This window comes from Diachasmimorpha longicaudata, chromosome 18 (assembly GCF_034640455.1).
Source record: "Diachasmimorpha longicaudata isolate KC_UGA_2023 chromosome 18, iyDiaLong2, whole genome shotgun sequence".
Lineage (NCBI taxonomy): Eukaryota > Metazoa > Arthropoda > Insecta > Hymenoptera > Braconidae > Diachasmimorpha > Diachasmimorpha longicaudata.
In genome coordinates, this window is record NC_087242.1 from 3,694,136 (window position 1) to 3,718,596 (window position 24,461).

At 40.1% G+C, this 24,461-nt stretch overlaps 1 protein-coding gene and 1 non-coding gene across 5 annotated transcripts; one reads left to right on the forward strand and one right to left on the reverse strand.

Moving 5' to 3' along the window:
- Window positions 1-16: 16 nt before the first annotated feature.
- Window positions 17-24,430, reverse strand: LOC135170911 (uncharacterized). 4 transcript variants are annotated; one of them, XM_064137095.1, is made up of 10 exons: window positions 24,179-24,430; window positions 6,311-6,809; window positions 5,916-6,208; window positions 3,573-3,816; window positions 2,512-2,920; window positions 2,128-2,255; window positions 1,674-1,793; window positions 1,266-1,283; window positions 882-1,029; window positions 17-735 (listed from the first exon to the last, which is right to left on the reverse strand). In XM_064137095.1, the coding sequence occupies exons 2-10, from the start codon at window positions 6,807-6,809 to the stop codon at window positions 612-614; spliced, it is 1,983 nt and encodes a 660-aa protein (XP_063993165.1). In that variant the 5' UTR covers window positions 24,179-24,430; the 3' UTR covers window positions 17-611. The 4 variants fall into 4 exon arrangements, with proteins under 4 accessions (XP_063993165.1, XP_063993163.1, XP_063993162.1 ...); XM_064137093.1 differs by lacking the exon at window positions 24,179-24,430 and adding an exon at window positions 8,056-8,393 and having other exon boundaries at window positions 1,272-1,283; XM_064137092.1 differs by lacking the exon at window positions 24,179-24,430 and adding an exon at window positions 8,056-8,241.
- Window positions 17,078-17,149, forward strand: Trnaa-ugc (transfer RNA alanine (anticodon UGC)). The gene has a single exon. It is a non-coding gene; the product is annotated as a tRNA-Ala (tRNA).
- Window positions 24,431-24,461: the final 31 nt, after the last annotated feature.

Consider the following 24,461-nt stretch of genomic DNA (forward strand, 5'->3'; position numbering starts at 1 on the left):
CCTTTTGAGACTGAAATTTTTATTTATCAACGTCTTTTATTTCGTGATTAAAAATTGTACAAAAGGAAAATTACGAAAAAAAACGGCGCATAATTTACACAAACTCATACGAATTTTCCTATTCCACTTCTCATAGAATTATCTTTGAATTTTGCTGAGCTTCAGCAGTACAAATTTTTTAAATGCAAAAAACATAAGGACAAATTTTTTTCTAAAACGGAGCGCTCGCTCCTAATCCCTCCCAGAACATTAAAGACCATAAAAACATTTGAAAAATATTACAGAATTCACTCACTCATAATTAAAACCGAATTCATCTCGGTGTGCTGAGCCACCTCCCAGGAGTCAATTTAAAAACTGTCCACAGAAAGTAAAGAAATCGATGAAAATAATAATTTCTAATTCAATATCTAACTATCACAAACCCTCTCTCGAAACATTGAAAAAGTACGAAATCCTCAAGTTTCTTTAAATACTCTCAAACCTTAACTATTTATTATTAATTCAAAATAATTGATGTATCGTGCTCATTTTTACAGTTATTTGCAATGATTCACTGTACAGTCTCTCGTATTTCTCTTCTGCTAATACTTTTTTTTATTAAGTTGAGTTTATCTTCTTTGCCGCCTGATACTGGACGGAGTCGCACGATCTCGGCAGTGCAACTCGTCTGATCCATCGCCGCAGTCGTCGATTCCGTTACACTTCAAGTTTCGAGTTATGCATCTTCCATTGCTGTGGAAATTAAACTTGAGCATTTACCTGACGTAAGATCGTCCGAGATATTCATTAAAAACTGATAAAAATGAACTCATTAGAGGCCTCACACCGAAGATCAATACAGAATAGTCTCGATTATTTTTTAAATCGTCCAGACTCACCGACAAGTGAATTCCTGTTTATTACAACGACCCCGACAACCTCTGGGCTCATCAGATCCATCGGTACAATCCCTCAATCCATCACAAAACCTGGACTTGAGTATGCATTGACCGTTACTGCAGGTGTACTCGTTGCTCGATGGACAGGCTGAACCATTGAATCAGTTATTCTCACAGTGAATCAATCATTCAATTAGATGTCACGTCGTTACATAATTACCAAATTAGTATAGCTCCAAATTTGTCATCTGAACTTATTTAATTTCAATCTCTAATTATCTCAATTAATATTCCCCACCGAAAGCGACATGCGAAAATACCACGAGCCCCTCATGCATCTAACCACCTAAACATCTACAAAATACATCTAAATAAGGTACTCACACCAACCTAGGTCATCACCTACGAGAAAAGAAGAAGAAGAATGAGAGCGATTCGCCAAAAAAAGAGTGAAAAAAAAAAATGAAAAATTATGAACGATGAAAGGGGGAGGAGTCAGATGGTACTAAATTATCGTCTGTGATCTGCTCAAAGCAGCTATTGCTGAGATGCAACAAAGAATCTCCAAGTAATATCGACTTCCTATGACGATAAATCAACTGTACGAAAATCGTTCACGGATAGGATAATTACGCCAATTACCGGCGTATACACTTCCCTGGCAATTAACTAATTAACAAAGCGTGGCTGTGTATCAAACGGACTGATTGCAGGGCTCTCAAAGAAGGGGGGAGATGATGGGTGAAAAAGACTGATGATTGGAGACATGGATACAGTGGTGGAATGACTTACCGAGGGTACAGTTAATCTCGTCAGTGGCATCCCAACAGTCGATTTTTCCGTCACAACGTTTCTCGAGGGGGAGGCACGACGTCTCGTTGCCACACTGGAAGTGCGTCTGAGGGTCACACTCTGGAAATAATAATCAAATTAATGGTAGGACAAAGTGAGGATTTTTGGGATTAAATGAGAACCCTGGAGGGAGCGATTCTATTGTCGTAGAATTATTAAACTGGACGTCAAGACATTCCAGATCAGCTCCATGAATGGGACAATGTGTCACTAGTTCATTCAGACATCCTCACAGATAAAAATGGAGGCGGAAGCCGTACGATGAGGAGTTAAACCGAAATCCGATAGAACATGTGGGCTAATGCCACCCCAACAGCGGACCCAAGGTCCCCACATCGTCCCTCATTCATCCCCTCGGTCCTCATACAGAAATAAAAATTAATACGATATTTACTGCAGTTGTACTCGTCCGAGTGGTCGTAACAATTCATGTGTCCATCGCACCGCTTCACCGTCGGGATGCACAGGCTGTTCGAGCACGTCCACTCGCCCTCCAAGCAGTCGTGTTCCACCTCGACGCACCTGAACCCACAAATTATAATTTTCCGAATAAAAACAAAATCTCATATTCTGACTATCAAAAAATGATTCATCTCTTCCTGAGAAAAAAATTGTCTCTTTTCGATGCAATTCCAAACATCTGAGAATTTTTTTAAACACTCCGGATGTTTTTTCACTTCAAGGAAGACTTCTGGATGGTCTACGATTTTTTAGAACTCTTTAGCAATCTCCAGGTAATTAGGAAGAGCCCAAGATCTACGAAGACAATAAATTGTACCTGAAAGCATCGATGTCAAGTCGATGGCACTTCTGCCTATTGACAACACACAGTCCAGCACAGCCGGTGGGATCAGCTGAGTCCAGGCCAATTCTGCACACTGGTACATCTTCGTCGACGAGTGCAACACACACTTCGCCCTTGTAACAGTCGTCGCAGTGGCGTGTAATATTCATCGGTGTTATCACGCTCGGTGGCACTGGCGTTTCCGTTTCCTGTGGCTCTGTTACCGTGGTAGTGAACTCAGGAAGTGGGATATTTGTCGTCGATGGTAGTTGAACGAGGCTTGGGAGTGGAGTTGACTCCTCGGGGCTGTTTGTACCGATCATCAGTGGATGTGATGTGACATTTGTCGTGGGGTTTTCGCCCGAGCGAAGATATTGCTGAATTATTTGGAGTTTCTCGGGTTCTGAAACATTGAGTTATCCGAAATTATATCTCCCCCAGTACCTGAGTAATTGAATCACGAATGAAAATTTAATCACTTTAATAAGCGCCCTAATAATTAGTAAATTTTCATTCCACTTCTCCAATAATTAATTAATTTCGAAAGCTCCAGGACAATCTATTTTAATAGTCTTCGGCATCCTCGATCGCCCCCTTTTTTACCCTCCCCATTTTACCCCCCAGTAAAAAATCGGGATGGTTCATTTAACCAACGCATTCCCAGAATTTTTTTTGTGGGAGAGTGTTAGGAGTCTCATAACTCATTTAACTCGGTCGGTGTGACCACTCGATTAAAGTTTCCATTAATTTTACTGCAAATTGAGTCGCTCCTATTTCAGCCCCACGTGACATGATTATTCGAAGTTGTAAAAGAGATAATTTCTAGGAGGAAATTGAATGCGAGGATGCGAGCAGCATTCAGGCGCGTCTGCCTTGACGTTTATTAATAAATAAATAATAGAGCACCAGGAACTGATCGCCATTTGATATGGAAAGTCGTTTTCAGGAAGAAAATTCCGGTATTGTTTTCTATTTTAATTTCATCAGAAAAAATCAGCGGCGAAGTGGTTGAATAAGATAAGACTCATTTGCAATTGTTTAACACTGATGTTTACCGAAGACGATGTAGAGGGCTATTGCACCGATCCCCAGGAGTGCCAGGACAGTGATGAGAAGTAGAATAATGGATTTGGTGCAGCCCGTGCCGTCCAGCGGTCGAGCGAAGTGGAGAGTCCATCCGTGACGATTTTTTCGAAGTCGTGCGGGTTGAGGTGGGGGCTCACCTCGCACACTTCTCCGGAGGTTCACCCTGTTCTGGGAGGAGGGGCTCTGGGTGCGTGTTGGCAGCGAATACGCTCTCTAAAACCAAATAAAATCATTTTTCTCAATTAATTACAGAGACGACTGAATTTTCCGAAAATTCAGGGGACCTTTTGGGGAAAATTTCCCCACCCGTTTCCGGTCGTTTTATTATTTCCCGGTTAATTATCATTTACCTGGACTTTCGCCATCGGCGAGTCATCCTCGCCTCCCGCCGCCCCCAATTTTTGCTCTGCAAATAATTCAGAAGCGAATGGCAGGCAAAATTCGCGAAAATCTATGGCACCTGATTTTTCCGGTGCGTTAAAATGATCTCGCAAGGGACGATCGACGTAGGAATTTTCCGGGATCATCATCCGGAAATTTTGAGCTCATTTTTCGATTCCCCAGGAGGCAGAGGAATATATTTTGAATTTTAATCCCTCGGGATTATTCTGATTATCTGGAGGTGACGATTAAATGTGCACTCGCGATGGCGGGAAACACTCGACTGCTGCGTTTCCCATTGATTCATCATCACTGACATAATCTTCATCCTCGTGTTACAGTCCGGCGTCCTCTTTCATTCGAAATAGCATCACTTTTTTATATTTAATCCCAAGGTTTCGAATTTTTTTTACTCCCGTCGACTGAGGGGCCGCGTTTGTGGTTTCATTACGCGTTAAATGCGAATTTTCCAGCGTTGTAACGCAACATACGAAATAAAATATTCATCGCTCCCAACGAGACTATTGCACTAATTTCCCCTCCACCAAAATCGATAGCTAATATTTTTTAATTAAAAACTGTACTCTAAGAAACCCCATAAACGCAAACGATCAAAACAAACGAGTAAACAATAATAATTAGTTTAAAAATCACTTTCAACTGAAAAACTACTGACTTATGACGATCCCATTCCACAATTTAAAATGATCATCCAATCAACGATTTTACAACTCCAACTGATGATGTTTTAACAAAAAAATTGTAGCACGTAATGTTCAACAACCGAAAGAATCAACAGATGCATCGAGTGCCTCCAATTACCCCCTAGACTCAACCGAATACCGTTACTTCCACAAAACTGGATGAAAAACCCGATCCAATTTTCCATTCCACCCCATAAATCTGCACTAACGATTTCCGTTACTCAAAACCCACATCACCGATGAGAAGTAAACGACGAAGTAACCCGGCCACAACTGAATTTTAATCCACCGGGTAAGACATGACGTGCAGCCAATGCACCACACACGGGCTTCATTCGGCACTCGCCAACTCTTCATATCTGGCACAGTTTCAAAACGCAAACGTCTTTACAGAATGACATAACACATCGTACACCCTGACACTCGTCAGTGGACGAAGAGAGTCAAAAGAGAAAGGAGAAAAAACCAGAAAATTTTTTTTTACTCTCCAATAAAAATATTACCGATTGCAATTTATTGATTAATCAATTATTAAAGTGATGAGCGACTACTTAATTTTGTTTCCCATATTTTTAATTTTTGCGGTAAATGTTATAAATAATTTATTGCAGACGTATCATCGAGCTGTTCACGAAATATAAAAAATAACGCCCCGAATAAGCCAACCTGGTTAATGGAAATAATTCCCAGGCTAGAGTAAATGAAAATGATTGTTCGTTCTATCCGTCTGTTCTGTTCTGTTGAGTCTGGCAAAAAAACGCGAATAAAAACCCTAAGAGAATAGGAGTTAACAAGTGAGGGAATCCCACAGCAAGCAATCACAGCTCACTGCGGCTCTGGCGGTTAATTACGAGGTAACGAGACGGAAGGGCAGTCAAACGGCTGGATAAAAACTTATTTCCTACGAGTTTTACTGTTTGTGATCATTAAAAACTAACCGTCAGTTTAGAAAACATCAGACAGTGGATAGAAAATTGTTACCAGCCGGCTGTACCTGGCTCCCTTCGGTTATCTCCCAATTATGAATTTTCTCCTTCTCCCTCAGGGTTCCTTGACTCCAAATGTGGCATCGTCGATAAAATGCGTGGGGGAGAATGGTCTGGGAGTTTACACATAATTATCCCAAATTAAACGAAAAATTTCGTTCTAACAACGTGCCACGAGAAACCGAACAAATGGGCCCGACGTCGCCAACGAGGTACAGAAAAATACTGAACAGTAATTTACCTGGAAAGACTGTTCCTTGAACTCCCCAACGAATCCCCCAGGATCCTTAACCCTCCACTGGTCCTGCGAATAAATCGAATTGACTTTCATTCCCGTTCGATGCTTCGGTGGTGTCAGGAGTGCCCTGTCCTCCTCCAGCGTCACCAGCCGGGGCTCACCCTCGGCCTTATCATAATTCAGAAGCTTTCTGTCGTAGAATCCCCCACCGCATATGCCACCCACCTGTCCATTGGCTATCGCAAAGACCGTGCAGGTGTTCACGCAGCATCCGTTTTGCCCCGCCACTGCAAAACCTGAAAATAAAAAAAATGTGTCATGAATTTAATTAATTTCCACGGCCTGTCATCATCGATAGGACCAGATATTGATGTAGGAGGGAATATTGTTGGTCCTACCTGGAAGTCTGCCATCAGGAATCGTGAATATTGGCTCCAGAACAGTCGCATTCCTCTCGACATATCTCTGCGTCCTGGCCTCCTCACTCGCCTTCATTTTGCAATGTTTGCAATCTTTTTTTCTTCTTCTTCGTGGTTTTTCACTTATCTCCATTAAACTGTCATCACTCTGCTTATTCTCCCTTGAAACTGGATTTTTCTCTGTACTAGTCACTCTTACCGAGTACCTCGTTATTTCCTCCTTATTAAATGCACTATTTCTACGTAGGGGTAATGTCAAATTCCTCTGAAACGTACGCTGTGAGTCGTCGGTGGTGCAGCTCATCTCCAGACGATTATCAAATACACTTGGTACCTGCTTCTCCATTCCAACGATTATATCCTCGTAGACGTGAGTGTCTGGTGTCTCTGATCGCTCGACATCCACTTCCTGCTCTTGAGGCGTGTGCTGGTGGTCCTCGAGGTTCAAAGAGTCCTCCTCGTACCCCCTATTCTCCATCTGTTCAATCGAAAAATTCAGATTAAATGTTGGGGCTTTTGAAGAGGCTGATTCGAGGGGGGAAGGGGTGGGGGGTGAGGTCTTTGCTCAAAGGAAGAGGCGATGGGAGTTGTGGATGTTATGGTGGGAGGGGACGAGTATTTTTGGATGTCCGGACGCGGGAAATCATTTACTGCCACTGGAGACGCTTTGGTGGTGGAACTATTTATGAAAAAGGGGGGGAGGGGTGTCGTAAATTAATTTTTTGGGGTTTTAAAGAGTTTTGGGTTGGAAAGTACGGGTTTGAGAAGGTTTTTATAGCTTGAAAGTTCAGAAGGGTCTGATTTTTTTAATTAAAAAATAATAATTTTGTGGTAAAAAATGATTTTTTGTGAAAATTTTGAATTAGATATCTTCAATCACATTTCGTCTGGGGAGTTGATTTTTTTGTTCGACAAAATTCCTACGTTGAAATATCTCCTAATGATCCCGTGTCACACTCACTTGTTATCGAGGTAATTGAATTTTAATGATGGGAAAAAATCTACTTGTTATCTTTGGGCTACCGAATTTTGACAGATGATTTTTCGGGTGATAGTCATCCTGTTGATTCATTCACATTGTAATTACGTAATTATACTTTATGAAAGATCAGATTGTGCAGTGCGTTATGAAAACACCAGGAATTCCATAATGTTGATTTTATAAATTAATGACTGTTTACATTTTTTTTCCCCCCAAAAAAAAACTTGAACAGACAATTTCAAAAGGTCTTTCATTCTTTCCATTTGAAATCGTTGAGAAAAAAAAATCACAAAGTATAATTAAAAATGTTTAAAAGCTCTGGAGAAATTTATAACGACAACAACAATTTATACCGCAAGTATAAAAAAATAATGCTTTTATCACATGCGAAATTCCTCAGTAATTGAGGAAGTCGAATGAAAAAAAGCTGTCTTATTATGCTAGACAAGAAGTCCACCTTTCCCGCGGCCTCCACCTTTCTCTCTTTGTTGTTACAACATTGTATAAATCTTCTATAAATATGGAATTATCAGTGTCAATAAAAACAACCGCTGTCCCCCCATTTTTTATCGTTCCACAAATTAATGAGCAAAACAAAATTTTCAAACTTTTTTTTTAAGAAAAAAAAAAGTAATTGTTAACAATTATTAATATTAATATTTACACGATTATTAATATTATTAACATTATTATTAATAAAGTAATCATTAGTTTTGTTATTAATAAAGAATTATTATGATACCTTCATCTGAAAATTCATCATTTGCACTCTCTTCCACCGGAAGTTATTTGTTTAACGCATTAACTATATAATTAACTCAACAGTCTCGTCGAATTTCAATTCCTATAATTTCCATTCACTGACTGAAAACACAAGTTATCTCCGGTCAGCGGCACAACGTGCACCAAGTGAAAACGACCGAGAAATGAGACTCGCGCGGTTTTTAAACTTAATAGTGTCGGCAATATCGCGAGCTACAGCGCGGGAGAACTCCTCGAGGCGTTGAATACTATCAGAAACTGTTGTTTCTCATGACAACTTGATGTATTCGTGAATTCGTCATCGAGAGGCCGAGTGTTATAATCTCCGTGAGCCAATCCAACCGTATAATTGTATCCTAGAATTCATGGGGAGATGTCTCTCGGGGGTTATTGCGAGATTATATTTATCTGGGACCCGATTCGCATTTTTATGGGTGAGAAATAGAAAGAAAAATCTTAACTACGCTTTTCCGGAGGACTAACGAGGCGAATGAGTATTTATTAAAGAATTGAAGGCCTTTTTGTGGTATTTTTTCCAGTCGCTCGGTGCTTTTTTCGCGGGGTAATTAGCGGTGGAACGGAAATGCTATTGGAATCGCGGATTTTTTTGCGGGGGAGGTGACAAATTGGAGAGATAATTAGTCACGGAGAATGCATTCAAATTCTATTGCGATATATTATGAGGAAAAATTGAATTTTATTTCATTAATATCGGGGATTATCGAGTAACATCGAGTAATTAATTAATATCGATAATTAGTCACACAAAGTCCCACTCAAATTATAGTACGATATACACTCACCAAAAATTGGATTCGATTTAAATAAATATCAAATAATTTTTTGCAAAGAGAATTTTTCCTTTCAAAACTCAAAATTAATTCATTAATTTGGAAAAATCAAATTCATAAAATTCATAAAATCGTAATTGACATTTACAATGTGAAAACCGGAAGCACATGGAAAAAAAATCACTCAACGAATTCATGACGGGAGACAATGCAAGAGGGAAAGTCCTCGACGTGGAATGTAGTACGAGGAAAGAGTTTAGGATGGGGGCTCTCATTGGCGGTCGCATCGTCATGATTGTCCCAATCGTTGGGACTTGACTTTACGATTGATCTCCTAGCGTGACATCACGAGTTACATTGAGACAAACAGTAACAGCCCCGGAGGAGGGGGGGGGCTGACTGACAATGAATGATGGACAGAGCAAGAATTCCGGAGGGGTCACCAGAGGAATTGAATGACCTCGACGAGATTGTCGACATTTTTTTTTTCTTTCTCATCACGTTGTCATCGAGCGTTATGATCAGCTCGTTTATGTTTATGGATTTTTACATTCTCTTTTGTGGAATTCACCGGCGACATCTCGAGCTACTTCTGGGGATTCGTTTAACTACATTACGCAGTCCTTTTGCGTCGCAGGGAACGGGCCCCTCAGAAAGATGAAGAAAAAAAATGGAATGTGAGCGATGATACTTTTTATTATTTATGAGGCCGTTAAAATTGCACAATGGGTTGTGCTCGACGAGTTAGACGACCGCCATCTTGTGCAGGTACCCCACGTGGTGTCGTAAGGGGCTCCCAAGATGGCGGTGTCCCCATCTCGCACTTTCAAATGCGTCTTAAAACGAATTGTCTGCTGCAAATAATTCTCAGGTCACTCCGGTAGATTTCTAAAATGTGAACAATTTTTTTAAGCCCTTCCTCGGATTTTTAGGGCCCCCTCGGACCCGGTATTCACAACGTGAAGTATTTCTCGCACTTCCGCGGGTACTTCTGTTCGTGAGCATTCGGAATAGTTGAAATAACGAGTCAAACGAGGAATTTATATTTTTTGTAGATCGATTGTTCGATTACTCCGTCACTTCCTCGATACATTCCCTTCCCTTCTATGAAATTCAAGGACAGGCCCAATCCGTGAGTGAATGCAAGTGTAGACCGTGCCCTCATCCTCTTTGCTTTCGCGCTCGTATATATATTTCGTGGAATAGATAATTTCCAACCTCTCGACCTGGAATAATTACGGGCCCCCGAGGTGGGTAATTACAAAGGAATTATGGGGCCTCAGTTTGGCGTCGTGGTAGGTAGCTCCAGACATTTCCCGAAATATCCATTACCCACACGATAAAATAAGCCAATAAATCTGTCAATTTTACGGGAACAAATCTGCATATTCCTAACGCTCAATGTGATCAACAAAATCATATGAAAATTTATTCTAAAAATTAATTAAAATTACCCGATAAATTAAATGTAAAATAATAAGTTTCCTATCAAAAGTTAATATTTATGTTGTTTATGTAACAAAAATATGATATTCATCTCGATAAATTTATCGTGTTGCGTCTTGAAATAAGTCCTCAGCGAAACATCCAGACGCGTCTCACGCATGATGCCACTAATTAACCCCTTAATAACAACTCTCAACTCAAACGCATTTGCCTGCCACTGAAATAAACAGTTGGATTTTTTTTCCACTCGAGTGAATCAATTTTGATGTTTACAAATTGGCCTCGACGGTCCGTCGTATTCGTTAATTGACGAATGCGTTCTCAGCTGATAAAGTTGAATTATGTCTCTTCAGGTATAGAAAGGTAATTAGAAGTCATTGATTTGATAACGAGTTGAAAAATTGAATTTTAACATCGGGCCCACGGCTTTTGATGGATTTACAAATTGACGGTGACCCCTTCCTTGTTTATCAATTAATTAATGCATCTGTGACTGATAAAAGTCCATTAGTGGTCGTTAAGTACAGCTCATTAACGCTTATCAGTTCGATCTTTTTAATTGAATGGAAATTAGCTGATGTTCATGAATAATTGGATAATAATTTGGGGGGGAATGAATAGTTTAGGGCCTCCTGGACGAATCAAGGGCGAGGGCCACTCTCGAAGGGTTTGAATACAGTCCTAGACCTCGCAAAAATAATTTTATTTATTATAAACAACAAAAACTAGCTCGATCTTAAATAAAACAATATTTAAATTCAATTCTTTTCAACTTTATAAATATTGTAAACAGTATCTGTTTTTCCCTGATAATAAAATTTAATCAATAAAAAAAAATCCAGCTGAAGACGCAATTAAATCGAAGGAGATAATTATTTATAATATTCACTGTCGCTTCCCGGTAAATTAATGTCTAACCGTTTGCCACATTTTTATTTCTATCAGCTCTCCTATCGGTGCGTTCAATCCACAATCCAATGCATGATTCAGAGGTACGCATAACCGTGACGCATACACAAAACCCGATAAAACATGGTTGGCTCCATGGTTGGCATAATGCCTCCAACATATCGGCAAAACGTTACTCGTACGGTAGAATGCGAATGAATGCCCCGCGGCATTTCTTATTGACGAGTAAAACCAGGTCTTCATCGTTTTCGTGCGAGAGAAACAAACAGTCGTTTCATATACTTGTGGTGGATTTATATATGTAGGAAGGATGAGACTACCTCAAAAGGGGAGATCCTTGGCACGCCAAAGGGAACCCGGAGAAAAATTCATCTTTCTCTTTTATACCCGTTTGCCACGCTCGTTTACCTCGTTTCTCGTGTAAATCCAGAGATTCCTCGGGTTAATTCACTTTTTCTCCCCCTCTCCCCCCATCCACCATTTGAACAGAAGATTTTCTTTGCTCTTTAGCGATCGTTTGAGCTTCGTTAAAATTTTTCATTCGATATTCTCCGGATTTTTATCGTTTTTCACTCATGAATTTTTCATGCGAAAAGACCGGACGTTTTCCGATATTTTACCGAGGGAGTGTTTTGCTTCATTGGGACTTATGTTTTTTTTTCCTGGTTAATAGAGCTATTGACGAGCTTATGGAGAATTCGAAAATGTCATGAAACGTTCCGGGAATGACTAGACAATTTTTTTATTAGACTGTGTCCATGTGCATCAGTGGAATTCCCGAAAAATAGAATTTTTTCTATTGAATTGGGCCCCCGAACGTCGGAATTTCCGGATATTTCAGTGCTCATTCACAAAGGGACGGAGTGATAAAGGGCTTCATTATGAAAACCCGTTCTAACGTGCAAGCGGTCACCTGAATATTCAATTAGACAGATAAGTTATGAATTCGTTCACGTTGAGGACTTTTTCGTGGAAATTGAGGCTCAGTAAAACGTCTGACTTTCACTGAAGTTTCTACTGCCGAGTAGCAGGAGCCCATTTTAAATCTGAATGATACAGATCTAATTTGGGTTCAAGGAGGTACAGGGGCTTCAGTAGGCAAATTATTGTCATCACGTAACACGAAAAAAAATTTATAAAAAAAATTTGATCTGTAAAAGTAGTTGATTATCATTTTACCCCACGTTTCACCCCCTAAAAATCCAACTTTACCGCACTCGTACTGAAAATAGCGTTTCCCTCACTCCGTCCGGTAAGTGACGGAATAATAAAAATATATTTCCAGGAATATTTTCCCACGTGAATAATTTTCTGCCAATGATGAAGATAAATTTCCCCATTTCCTTTGCCATTTACCAGCCGCAGTATTTTAGCAAAAACATTATTATTTATTTCTCTTCGGGTTTAGGCGCTCACCAAAGAGAGGGCGGGGAGTAAATTTTTTTTTTTATTGCTTACATTTACATGGGGGGCCCAGTACCCACCCAAGAGAATCCCCCCCGGTCCTCACCCTCTCGTAACATCGTACCACCTCCTGTCCCTCCGCAAAACCCTCTCACCATTCTCTCTGTCCTGCGTTCAGAATCGTTTATCGCTGTAGGGAAACCCATAATCCTTTATAGGTTATTGTTTGCGTTAATATGCGATACGCCCCCTTTGCCAAGTGCACCGTGGAATCGAAGTAGATATTTTGCGGGGAAATAATACTCGACGGTAACAAAAGCCAATGGTATTATATCACTCTAGGAATCAATAGGGAGTGTAATGTGGGGGTTCACCAGGGTCTAACGATGACTACTCCGATGGTATTTCAAACATTTTACTATTCAATAGTCTGGGAACAGCACCGAGAGATAATTGAAATTTCACGGATTGACTAGTAATTTTCAAGTGACACTGACTTTGATTGAAGGGGAAAAAAATTTAATTTCACGTTTTACGGTGACCACAGCCAAACGCCAATTTTTACCCCACTCATTAACAATTAATTTGCTCAGTCACGCGATATAAAAAAAAGAATTAATTAATTTAAATAAAACGATGAATGGATTTTAATCGATGGAATTTTTCATTTTATCCACAACCACCCCTCACGTTTACCCCCCCAGTGGGAAATTTTTCCACGAAAAATTTCCGTCTATCGTTAAAGTTATGGTAGTGAATTAAGGGCATTAAAAAAAATTTCACTCCCCTTTTTCGTCAAAAATTCCTTCGCGATTACGTGAAACGACGTTTTTGTGGTGTTGGTAGCGTGAAAAACAAGACACTAAAAATACGAAAGGGAATTTCTTGAGAGTCTAATTGGCACCTTTTAATATTGCTCCCTCCCCACTGCATAAAAAGTGACTGAAGAAAAATTTTAAATGAGGGTGAGATGGGAGGGGGGAGGGGGAAAGGGCGAGAGGGCGTGTTGCGTAAGGAAAGACGGTAGCCTTACAAGAGATACACACACTGAGACTAATTAGCTTGACCGTCGATTGGTGCCCAAGGGTTCCACTCCCCCCCCCCTCATCCCCCGTTGTTCGCTACCTTTTTACCATACACTTCTCACTTTCCAAGTGGGGGTCCCACCCTGAGAAACTCAATTTACGGAAGCACTTAGACCTCTTCAACTTATTCGGTCAATAATAATAATAATAATTACCCGGGTAATTATTATTCGGTCAATAATAATAATAATTATCGGGGTAATTATTGGGTCTTATAATAATAATAATTATCGGGGTAATTATTATTATTATTGAGCGAATAAATTGAAATGTAATTAAGTTTGTTTAAAAAAAAAAATTGACGTGTCGATGGCGGGAAATTAATTTAAAAATTCAAATCGAAATAAGAAATCATCTCTCTCTCTCTCTCTCTCTCACCCCCTGAGTCCGTCATCCTCACCTCCGAATGGTGTTTGTCCACGTCGACGTAACGACCTGTACACACAATGTTTACAGGGGCTGTTGAGGAGTATAAACCGATTGACGGGGGTGAGAACACCCGGCATATGGTGGAACACGTGCGTAAGAAAAAGCAACACCCGGAGCACGACTTCCCATCCCCCACGTACCCTTCGGCTCATCCCGGGTGTGGATATGGCCGAGGGTATTATATAGTGGTGTCCAGTAAAACGTGTCCCACTACTACACTGATAGACTATTTACCACGTGACAGAGTCTCACCGAGACTTGTTGGTTAATTAATCAGACGGGGAGGGGGTGTTTTCGGATTGCGGGGGGTGCAGTGAATATTTGTGGATCGAGTTCAGAGGTGACGTAATATAATCCGGTTTTAATATAAAATTTATTATTGTAAATAATTAGTCAATAAATATTTGTAAGATTGAATAAATAAAATGAATTAATTGGAATAATTAGCGAATAATTATACTGATAATAATTGACAGATCTGCCCAAACGACAAGGCCCTTTTGCACCCCCTGGGGTTGTCCACGTGTTGGGGTGTTTAGGTCATAAACAACCCGAGTGTTTTTCGTTCTCCCCTCAGAGCTTTTCCCCAGGTCGATCCCTCGACTTTCAAAAATATTTTCAAAATTATGTGCAAAAAAAATTCAACATTAAAACTGCATTTGTGCCGACAAATGAGACAGAATAGTCTCGAAGATTGAATGAACGAGACAAAGAAAATATAATTTAAAGTCCGTGTGGAGTGGCTGTGTGGACAGGACGTGGGTCCGCCCTCAATAAAAGCGAACAAGGGATAACCCGACTGACTCTCCGCTCCACCGGAGCCTCACCGGGGCCTTGTACCCCCTCCTCATCCACTTCGCCCCCCTCCCAACCCCCGTGTTATTATCATTATTAACGCAACATTGCCGGTGGCCAGTGCTAGACCTCATCTATCCATCGCCACGAATGTTTGCACGAAAATAAAAATAATTCAAGGACAAAAAAAGGAAGAGGAGAAAAAAAAAGTGCGCAAGGTAATGCAAGTAGCACTCGGTATTTTCTATCTTTATGTGATCTCGGATGCAGATGATCTTGAAATAATTTCTGCCCCCGAGTATTTTATGATGTTATGATACGTGTCATTAGAGATGGTGCTCGTAAAACTGGATTAAGGCATCATGTACTTATCGATATTTTTATCCTCTTGTCAATGTCAATGATAAATCGGATTTTATGATGATGAGATAATGGACAGATTTGTTGTAGCTGTAGTCCGAAGTGAGAAGTGATATGAGTATGATCGTTTCTAATTGTTGTAATGACAAGTGGTGAATTTTTATTGAAATAATATGAGGCCCAGAGTGTTGTACCTCTTTGTTAGTTATATTGGCACCTCCAGGGAATTAATTAAGGGCCGATTGATTAATTAATGGAGAATTTAAAGTTAATTATTTCACGATTTCGTTATTTAAAATATTCCAACTCAAATGAGATGACAGTCCCAAGTGAATAATTTCGTTTACCCACTCGTCCACTGAATTATTTATACAAAAATAGATGAATTGTTGTTGTTTAGTGGACACTGGTGGATTTAAAGAAAAATTGTAATTCGGGGATTACCGAGTGCCGATTCTTCCTCTATTTGCAAACTGAAAATTCAGAAATTTCAAACAATGGGACATCATCCACATTTATGGGTTTCGTCGGGGTATAATGCAAGACACGAGTGGAACGTGTTGAGAGACAAGATGATCCCCACGTATGGACAATGGGCCGCAACATACGCTGTATATGTGGGCACGCGTGGGCCCCATGTAGAAAAAAAAAAAGGCCCTCCTGTGTCTCAATATGCGCGACATACTGCGGTACGAAAAAAGAACTTTCTGCTGTTGGCGTCGTGAAAATTCAACGGATGTAGAGGTGCGGTTGAACCGCACGTTTTTTGAATTTTTATTGTCATTTCTCTTCTTACTCCGCAGCTCTTTTATTTATTCTGAGGTTGAGGAGTCATTTCGCAATGCCGGAAGATGAAGCATGTGTTCAGGAGTACATGTATCTAGTGGATATATTTTGCAAAAACAAAAATTACGAAAATAATGAATTTAGTAATTTATTTTTATGTCAAAAAATAATTAATTAAATCGTGGAAGATCCCACGGTAATCAATGACTTGGAGGAGTTGATTTTGAAGTCGGGGAAACCCCGGAGTCCAACGTATTCCATCAAAATATTTTGCAAAGACTTCGTGGGAATATTCCGGCTGAATATAATTTTTCAGTCCCATGAAATAATCCCAGGGGACTCAGAAGGAATTGGTATGCACGATGAAGTCTTGAAAAATCAGTGGGAAGACAGGGGGTGGAATGAGGATAGTTAGTGGTGGGCGTCATCGAGATGATTTTTCCCTCTGAAGTACTGATACCCCAGCCTATCCTCCCAATTATTCCCTCCCGATCGATCCGCGGTTGCGATTGGGCGGAAGGAAGAAATCTCGACGTTCGTTCCACGTTGGGCGACCTCTTCTTGCGCGGAAACCACTCTTATTTTTACTGTTGTCGGGACTTTTTTTTCATCGGAGTCTCTCGGGAATTGCTCGACCGTGAAACGAAGGGGAAAAATGAGAATATTGAAAGCGGTATTATTTACATTTTTATGGTAACATTACGGAAGAGAAGGGGATAGCCCTCGATTTTTAATCGATCGCGGAAATTTGGAGATTTTGCAGTTCAAGTCCAGCCTCCCCACGTCTTAAATCCCATGATTTTGGAGTATTAAGACGTGAAACAATCGGAGAATCGATTTTTTTATGGAACCAGAAGGCGTTCGCCATTTGTTCAGTAACGAAAAAATTTTAAAAAAATGATAAAAAAAATGTTTTAATCTCTTTATGTGAGAGAGAAGACTTGAGGGAGTCCAGCGGAGTGTCCGCGGATCACTTCCCCGCGAAGAATACTTCATCGGGGACGTAGCTCAGTGGTAGAGCGTTCGCTTTGCATGTGAAAGGCCCCGGGTTCAATCCCCGGCGTCTCCAATTTTTTTTTAATCCACCTAAATAATCCCATTATTATCCCCCCTTAATTTTAACTAAATCTCCAAATAGAAACTCGACAGACCTGACTCACGATACCCCATTCCCCACCCCAGGGTAATATTCACATATAATACCACAAGTGGTTCAAAATTATCGAATATTTCCCGATAGATTCGTTGCAAACAAATGAAGGAGTCAAGTTTTTCAGGCTAAAAAATCACGAGTGCGAAGCACGAGTGATTTTTCCTGAAAAACTTGACGACTTCATTTGTATGCAGGGAACCTAGAGGGAAATATTCTATAATTTTGAAGCTCGAGTGGTATTCAGGGGATTATTTTTCCTATCCAAATTTCGGCCAAGAGAATTGTGCCATGACATGAAAAGAGGTTTATTTGGTTAAGTGTCGTTTGTTTACCAAAATATTCAAAAAATTATCGCTGATATTCGAGGTAGGCTATACAAAATATCAACAAATGGTGCAATTCTATTGGCTGAAATTTGGGTGGGAAAAATAATCACGAAAATTTTTCTTCCCACGATGAAACCAAAAACCCATAAATTCACTCAAAGACAGTATTGAGAGCGCATGGTATGTGTGGACAAAAATTAACCGTCTGTCCATATCTGTGTGTGTTTACTCCACGTCAGTATTTTAATTTTCTCGGAAGAGCGCCTCAATGTTTAGAATACTTCTAATAAACAGAACCAGACGAGGAAAATAACTGAGTGAATAAGAGCCTTTTGTGGAACGGGTCCAGTCCCCGAAAATTTTGGTCGCCAAGGGTTAGTTCCTCTGGAGACATCATCGGAGACCGATACACTTTCTGCGTGCGATAATAAAGAATTAACGTGTCGGGCCCAATCGTGTGATATTATTTATTTAATCCCTGTTCATAATCCCGTGTAAAAGGGTCTTGAAACAAATAGTGATAAAGGCACTCGTAAAGGTACGGTAGTCATGAATTTATGACACATCCCTTCCCTCCTTTAATTCCATAAAAATGCCATCTTCCACACGGGGTACATTCACCACCACAAATTCACAATTTTGCACACCCATTGAACACATGAATACGTAAACACACATCGGAGGCCCTCCTGATATAAATTACAACGGTGAATGCCAGTGACGTGCGGTCATCAAGTTTTTAAAGTAGAGAGAAGAGAGGAATAGAAGGCGGAAAAAAGAGGGATGAGAGTCAAAGAGAGATAGACGAGGGGATGGAGGAGATGGAGGAGGGGGGGGATGCAACCCTATACTTAGCGGGTAATCGTCGACGATATACCATACTTATTAGCGGATATAATGATCGCGCGAGTGAGCAGAGAGGCCGTTCGAGAAATTCACTTCGGAAACTAGAGGTAAAGAAATAATTTTTCGGCTCTTTTTCCTTTCAACTCTTGCCTCCTCTGTACATACACTCTAAGACCTCTTTTTTGGGCATTATCATTGCACTTCAGCCATCGATGGGCCCCAGCCTGTTCGTTGGGAGGTCGCACACTCGCTTTGATATTAAAGTTGAATTTGTTTTTCGGTGTTTTCTGTGGTGGGTTTTTTTTAGGTTTATTTTGGGCCCGTTACGCTTTTTCGTTCGTTCATGCAGGCACTTTAATCGAGGCGATTCGTTGATGGAGGATGAGGGGGAACATGATGTTTATTCAAGTGAGATGAGGCTGGGGAGTGAAATTTCATTCGGTGTGTTTGGGTCGTGTAAATAGTGAGAAGAATTGGGTGACTGATTAAGGGGTTTACACCTCGGTTTGTTTATGATTTGTTTGGTCTTGAAATTTTTGGGGTGAAAGGGCAGGGCGAGGATAATTGATAAGTTATGTGGGGAATGAGAGAGTTTAAAAGATAATTTCAGAAGTGGTCGTATAATTTTTTTAAAGGATTTAAAGATTAAGTTCGGGGAGAACGAGATGAATAGATTTTGTTATTAATAAAACTTGAAATGGATGGGGACATCGTCATGAGCTTTGGAAATTAGGTAGAAAATTAAATCTCATATTTTCGCATGTAATACCACAAGAGCTCCGAAATTATCGGATATTTCCCGATAGGTTCGTTGCAAACAAATGAACGTGTCAAGTTTTCCAGTTTAAAAATCACGAGCGCGAAGCGCGAGTGATTTTTCTGGAAAACTTGACGAGCTTATTTGTTTGCAGGGAACCTTGAGGGAAATATCAGATAATTTCGAAGTTCGAGTGGTATTCGGGGGATTATTTTTTGCATCCAAATCTTGGCCGATAGAATTGCACCATGAGACATAATTTTCAACGAATTGCCATTTAATCTGTCAGATACAATTGAGGGTTACTTCAACATTTGTTTTTTTTTATATATATCAACATGCAAAATTTCCAGTGAAATTTCCAAGAATATCCGCTGAAATACCGTGTTGACTATACAAAATAACGTCGAATGGTGCAATCCTATTGGCCAAGATTTGGATGGGAAAAATAATCCTTAATATTAATGAACATTTTTATTGGCTAGAATTTTTAGAAAATTGGGTACGATATTTATGTTTTATTTTTGGGCCTAAACAGAATCGAATGTCCAGGATCTGGTGTATGTTGATTAATTAATAAAGTATTTCAAGCTAATTATTTCACACTTTCGTTCCTTAAAATATCCCATGTCCATTATAACGTGATATGAAATCTGATAACAAACGGGAGAATCTTCAAAAGACTTTGTGCCATAAAAAATTGAATAATTTTTTGGAATAGTAAATGATCTCTCGACAGTACATCAAAGTCAAGCTTTCAAGTATCTCCGGGTTCCTGAACCCGTAACTCTAGGATTCTATTTCAGTCCGGTCTGCAGACACTGCGTCGCGTCTCTCGCCTCGACATTTTTGAGTGAAGAAAATGACTCGGTAATTAGGCGTTTGTCTCAAGTGCCATTGCAATCGAAATACAAAAAAAAAAATGGGGGGAATAAAACGAGGGGGAAGCGATGGAAGAAATTAAGTTGAATGCTCCTCGTCAATTAATAAATCGTCACGCGAGAGTAACGGTGTCGCCTTTTGAAATCGACGTGGGGACTGGTTTGCCCAAAAATAGCCAACACTCGTTAGCACGACAATTTGTCATATCTCCCCAGAGGGGACAAATATCCCGGAAAAAAATCCCGTCGGAATAAAAATCGTGTAATACACAACAGTTTTGTCCGCTATTCATTCCAATGGTGGTTTTTTTTTTCTATTTTTTTTTTGTCGATAGCACGAACTTCCCACGGACGGAAAAAATGTTGAGCCCTTCACTCCGGTCGTAGCCAAAACGATATTCCTTTCCTGGGGAAGTTAACGAGCGGAGATTTGCCTCTTCGTGGAATGCCTGGATTAAACGATCTATTTTATCTTTTGGAGAACTACACTTGTGGTCCACAGGTACTTCCGGTGAATTTGGTGGCGCGAGGGGCATCTAAAATATTCTAGACTCATTTTATTGAAAATGGGATATTTTAAATAACGAAATTTAAATAATTACTTGGCAATAGTTGATTAATTAATCACTCGGAAGGGCCATAAACTATGTTACCAAGAAGTACAACACCCTGGACTGTCTGTGGGTCTCTTCAGGCCCAAAATGACAACATAAATATTGTAAAATGTTCATTAACATTGAGTGTAAATATAGAACGAAAAATATAAGATTACAAACTCATCACGTTTTGGCCTCAAAATTCTGCGCATAAAAGGAAAAATCAATTAATTGTCTATTGTCAATCTGATATTCTTCATGATGACATCACGATTCTCAATGCCATCATCTCATGCTCCTAATAATACTGAAACTAAAATGTCCTTCAAGCGATATCCTTTTCCCGTCCTCAGTAAAATTCATTGACTCAGTGGGAAAGTAAAACTCAAGTTGTGTGTGTGCGATTGTCATGGTAATGGCTAATGATATTCCGACAAAGGGAGCCGAGAGTCCGTTGGCGTTATTTTGTCTCGGCCAAGAGGAAGAGGCTGGGGAAGGGGGTAGTGGGACTGGTTGGAAAAAAACTCAAGAATGAGATGAGTCCGAAAAGCGAGAGAAAAAAAATATTAGTGAAATAGAGTGGAGGAGAGAGGGGGACAGCTGAGAGGAAACCTGGTGGCAGGACACGCTCGAGTGCCCGCAGCACGGGGACATGCACCTGGCTCTCGGCTCCGGGGGCCCACCTACTCCCCAGGACAGTCATTGTCATGTTTCACTTTTTCAGTTTTTTACGAGCATTCAAACCTCGTATGTGTCTGTATCCCATTACGTGATTACATTATAACGATAGAAATGAGAACACTCGGTGTTAGTCACAACTTTAGGGAATAGGGTCATGAAAATTGTTGGAAGTCGAAGTTATCCCTACCATAAAATTCAGTCTGCTGTGTAGTAGATTTTCGAATGATGAAATTATTTATTAATTTATTTTCATGAGGCCCATCTCCAGTAGAATAATTAATTATGTCCTCAGTTTATATATTATGGGTGTGAGGAAAAGTTGAGACTTGAGACTCTCCGAGGTTCACAGTTGGAATAAGAGGCTCGTCTTATGATAGGGTGGATTGTCCCAAGTGTCGAACAGATGTTGAAATAGTGATAAAATAGTTTGGGTGAAGCCCATGGAATTAGTTGCAAAAATTATGTGGTAAAATAATATTTTGAAACTAGTTGAAATAATGGGGTGTAAAACAGTTTTAGGGAATTTCCTGATAATTTGAGAGGAGTTGATTGCCATCGAAAACCGCAGTCCCTGGATCCCCGGATTAGCTCAGCTATCTCCAGAGGGGGTCCTCTCAGTTCCGATGCAATCTCGAACACAATTGCACACGGCCTCACCAAAATAAAGCCCCCAAAAATACCCCAACTCCACCGATAACACTGAGCTCAATAAATCAGAATTAAATTCTCCCGATGTCAACGTGAGCGTTAATTGGAGAACAGATAGGCTGGGAATAAATGTCAATTCTAGTCTATTCGTATCCAGGCTAACGAAAACGTCATGAACGGTTCTATTGGCCGAAAGAATTAATCGGGGGGAAAATTTTATTGGTGAGTCAGTACCGGAGAAATCAATTAATTGATTGAAGTATAATTTCTAGTCGACGTGATGCAATTTCAATCATTGGAATTCGATGCCATGAGGCAATTTAATTTCATGGGGGAATGAGATATTTTAATTATGAATCGATTTTCAAGAATTGGTGCCAATTTTTCTGGGAGAATATAAAGATCACCTGCAGAGACAGGTTGTGATTGTATATTTCAAAGTTAATTACTATCGGCAATTCATTCAAATTTGTTTTACATTTCTGTCATTCGAAACCAACAATTCCTCCAATCCTCATTAAAATTTGGCACTTTGTTAATTTTTTTCTGGAATTTTTGGCTGAAAATTCAGTTTTTAAAATTGACCCTTCAAAAATCAGACCTCCAGGGGGTGGAACGAGGAACTGACCTTCAGTTTTATCCCAAAAAGTCGCCCCCAAGTTTAATTTTTCCACCAAAGCTTCACCTAAAAAATCGCTAATTATCTCTTCCTCCTACGATTCCCCCTCTGGAGCTTTAATATTTATCCCAAATTTCTTTCTGTGGACTTTCCCACCTCCCAAGCAACCCAACCACCCCATCTCCATTCAGAAGCTAGACTCCAATTTAAAAAGAATGTCGCTGTCATTCTGTGTAACGGAAGATCTGGAGACACGATCTAAACACAAAAACCATAAAAAAAAAATATAAATTTTCAGGGAGGAATGTCGTGTATTCTGTATCCCGTTTATTCCGATTTAACGGTCCAAGGATTTCTTGCTCGGATGCTGCTCTATTTAATTCGCATACCGATCAAGTGGCTGACTTGTTTAGGCCCAGCAACATTCATAACACACGCAACACCGCACCCAGTGAACGGGCCCCTTTGTTTATTCACTGGATACATACATCAAAACTCGGCCCCGTTGGTTTTGTATTTCAATAAATACTCAGTGCAAATAAAGAATAAATAAACCGCACGCATCGCAAAATGAACTTTCTCTATCTCGACGCGATATAATTTTCATTTCGTGTGGAAAAATGTGCTGAATGGCGCTTTCTTCGGGAAATTTCGCCCATCAAACGATCCTGAAGTTCGACAGAAAGACATCACTACATGTTTTCTAATTGTCTAATTACAAAAACTCATTTAGCCACCTGATCCCTCTGGAAGTTTCCCCTTAAACCGAGTATTTCCTCACATTCCACCAAAATTCCTTCGAGGCGCCAGCTTTTATTCCATCTTCAATTGTTTACATGCGATAAATTAATAAATGGAGCAGCAACATCTGTGCATGCACATCTCCACCATGTGATAAAATCCTTTCATTTTTTTTTCGTTCACGTTTCGGCGCGTTCGACTCATCGAAAACATTTGGTGCAGTCGCTTGCGCTTTTATGTGAAAATGAATTTGTGGTCGTGAGTATTAATCTTCAACCGGATGTCGCATTGTAAACAGTGGAATGAACGCTGTAATGACGATTCTAGGAGGACGATGCCACTCGGAATTGTTGTGTACGTGCAATTATCCTCAGGAAGTGATGTGTGGAAACGAGGGAATGCGTTTTCATTGGATTTCATGAGTCACACAAATATAATGGGACATTAAAGTAGAAAAATTACGACCAAAGACATCGACACCTCGACAATTATCAATAGTTCATAATTGATTAATATTTCCTGCTTCTCTCACTCGACCTTGAATTTTTTTCTTGTCGTGCGAATTCGAAAAATGGCTGCCGGCTGAAAAAAAAAATGCGTTGCAATTGTTCATCAGGAGACGACGGATTCATAACCCGAATTCAACGGATAAATTCGAGGATTAAAAATCCAGAAATTGTCAATTAACAATTCCCTGGGGGCGAGGGATCCTCAGCTCTTGAAGGAGCCATTCCCACCTCCGTAAAAACCGGCGAAATTCCAAAGAAATTCTCAAGTAATTCGGACGATATTCACTACATTTCAGTCACCAATAAATAAATAATAATTATGTGACAATTAATCTGCTCACCCTCTTCCTCGTGTAAACAGTCACTGCATCTCAACAAACAGCAAATCTTCATGAACACAATAACATCAGCACTGGCACAAGGAATGGTACACTCGAAACAAAAGAAAAAAATAAAACAGTTGACACGAGGGAACGAGTCTGGAGTTAATGTCTCAACTTTTCGTCTTGTTTTGTTCTCCGATAAAGGGCTAATGGCCGGGAATGACTTGTTACACTCGTATTTACGAACCGCACCGCGATGTGGGTATCAACGGATTGTGAGAGGTCTCTTGAGGAGGGACCC

Coding starts and splice junctions, on each gene's coding strand:
- LOC135170911 (XM_064137092.1), bottom strand. CDS start 8,076: ATGATGAATTTTCAGATGAAG. Junction 3,817..5,915: donor TCAAGGAACAGTCTTTCCAG/GTAAATTACTGT, acceptor ATTTGGTTTTAG/AGAGCGTATTCGCTGCCAAC. Junction 2,921..3,572: donor AGCCCTCTACATCGTCTTCG/GTAAACATCAGT, acceptor TCAATGTTTCAG/AACCCGAGAAACTCCAAATA.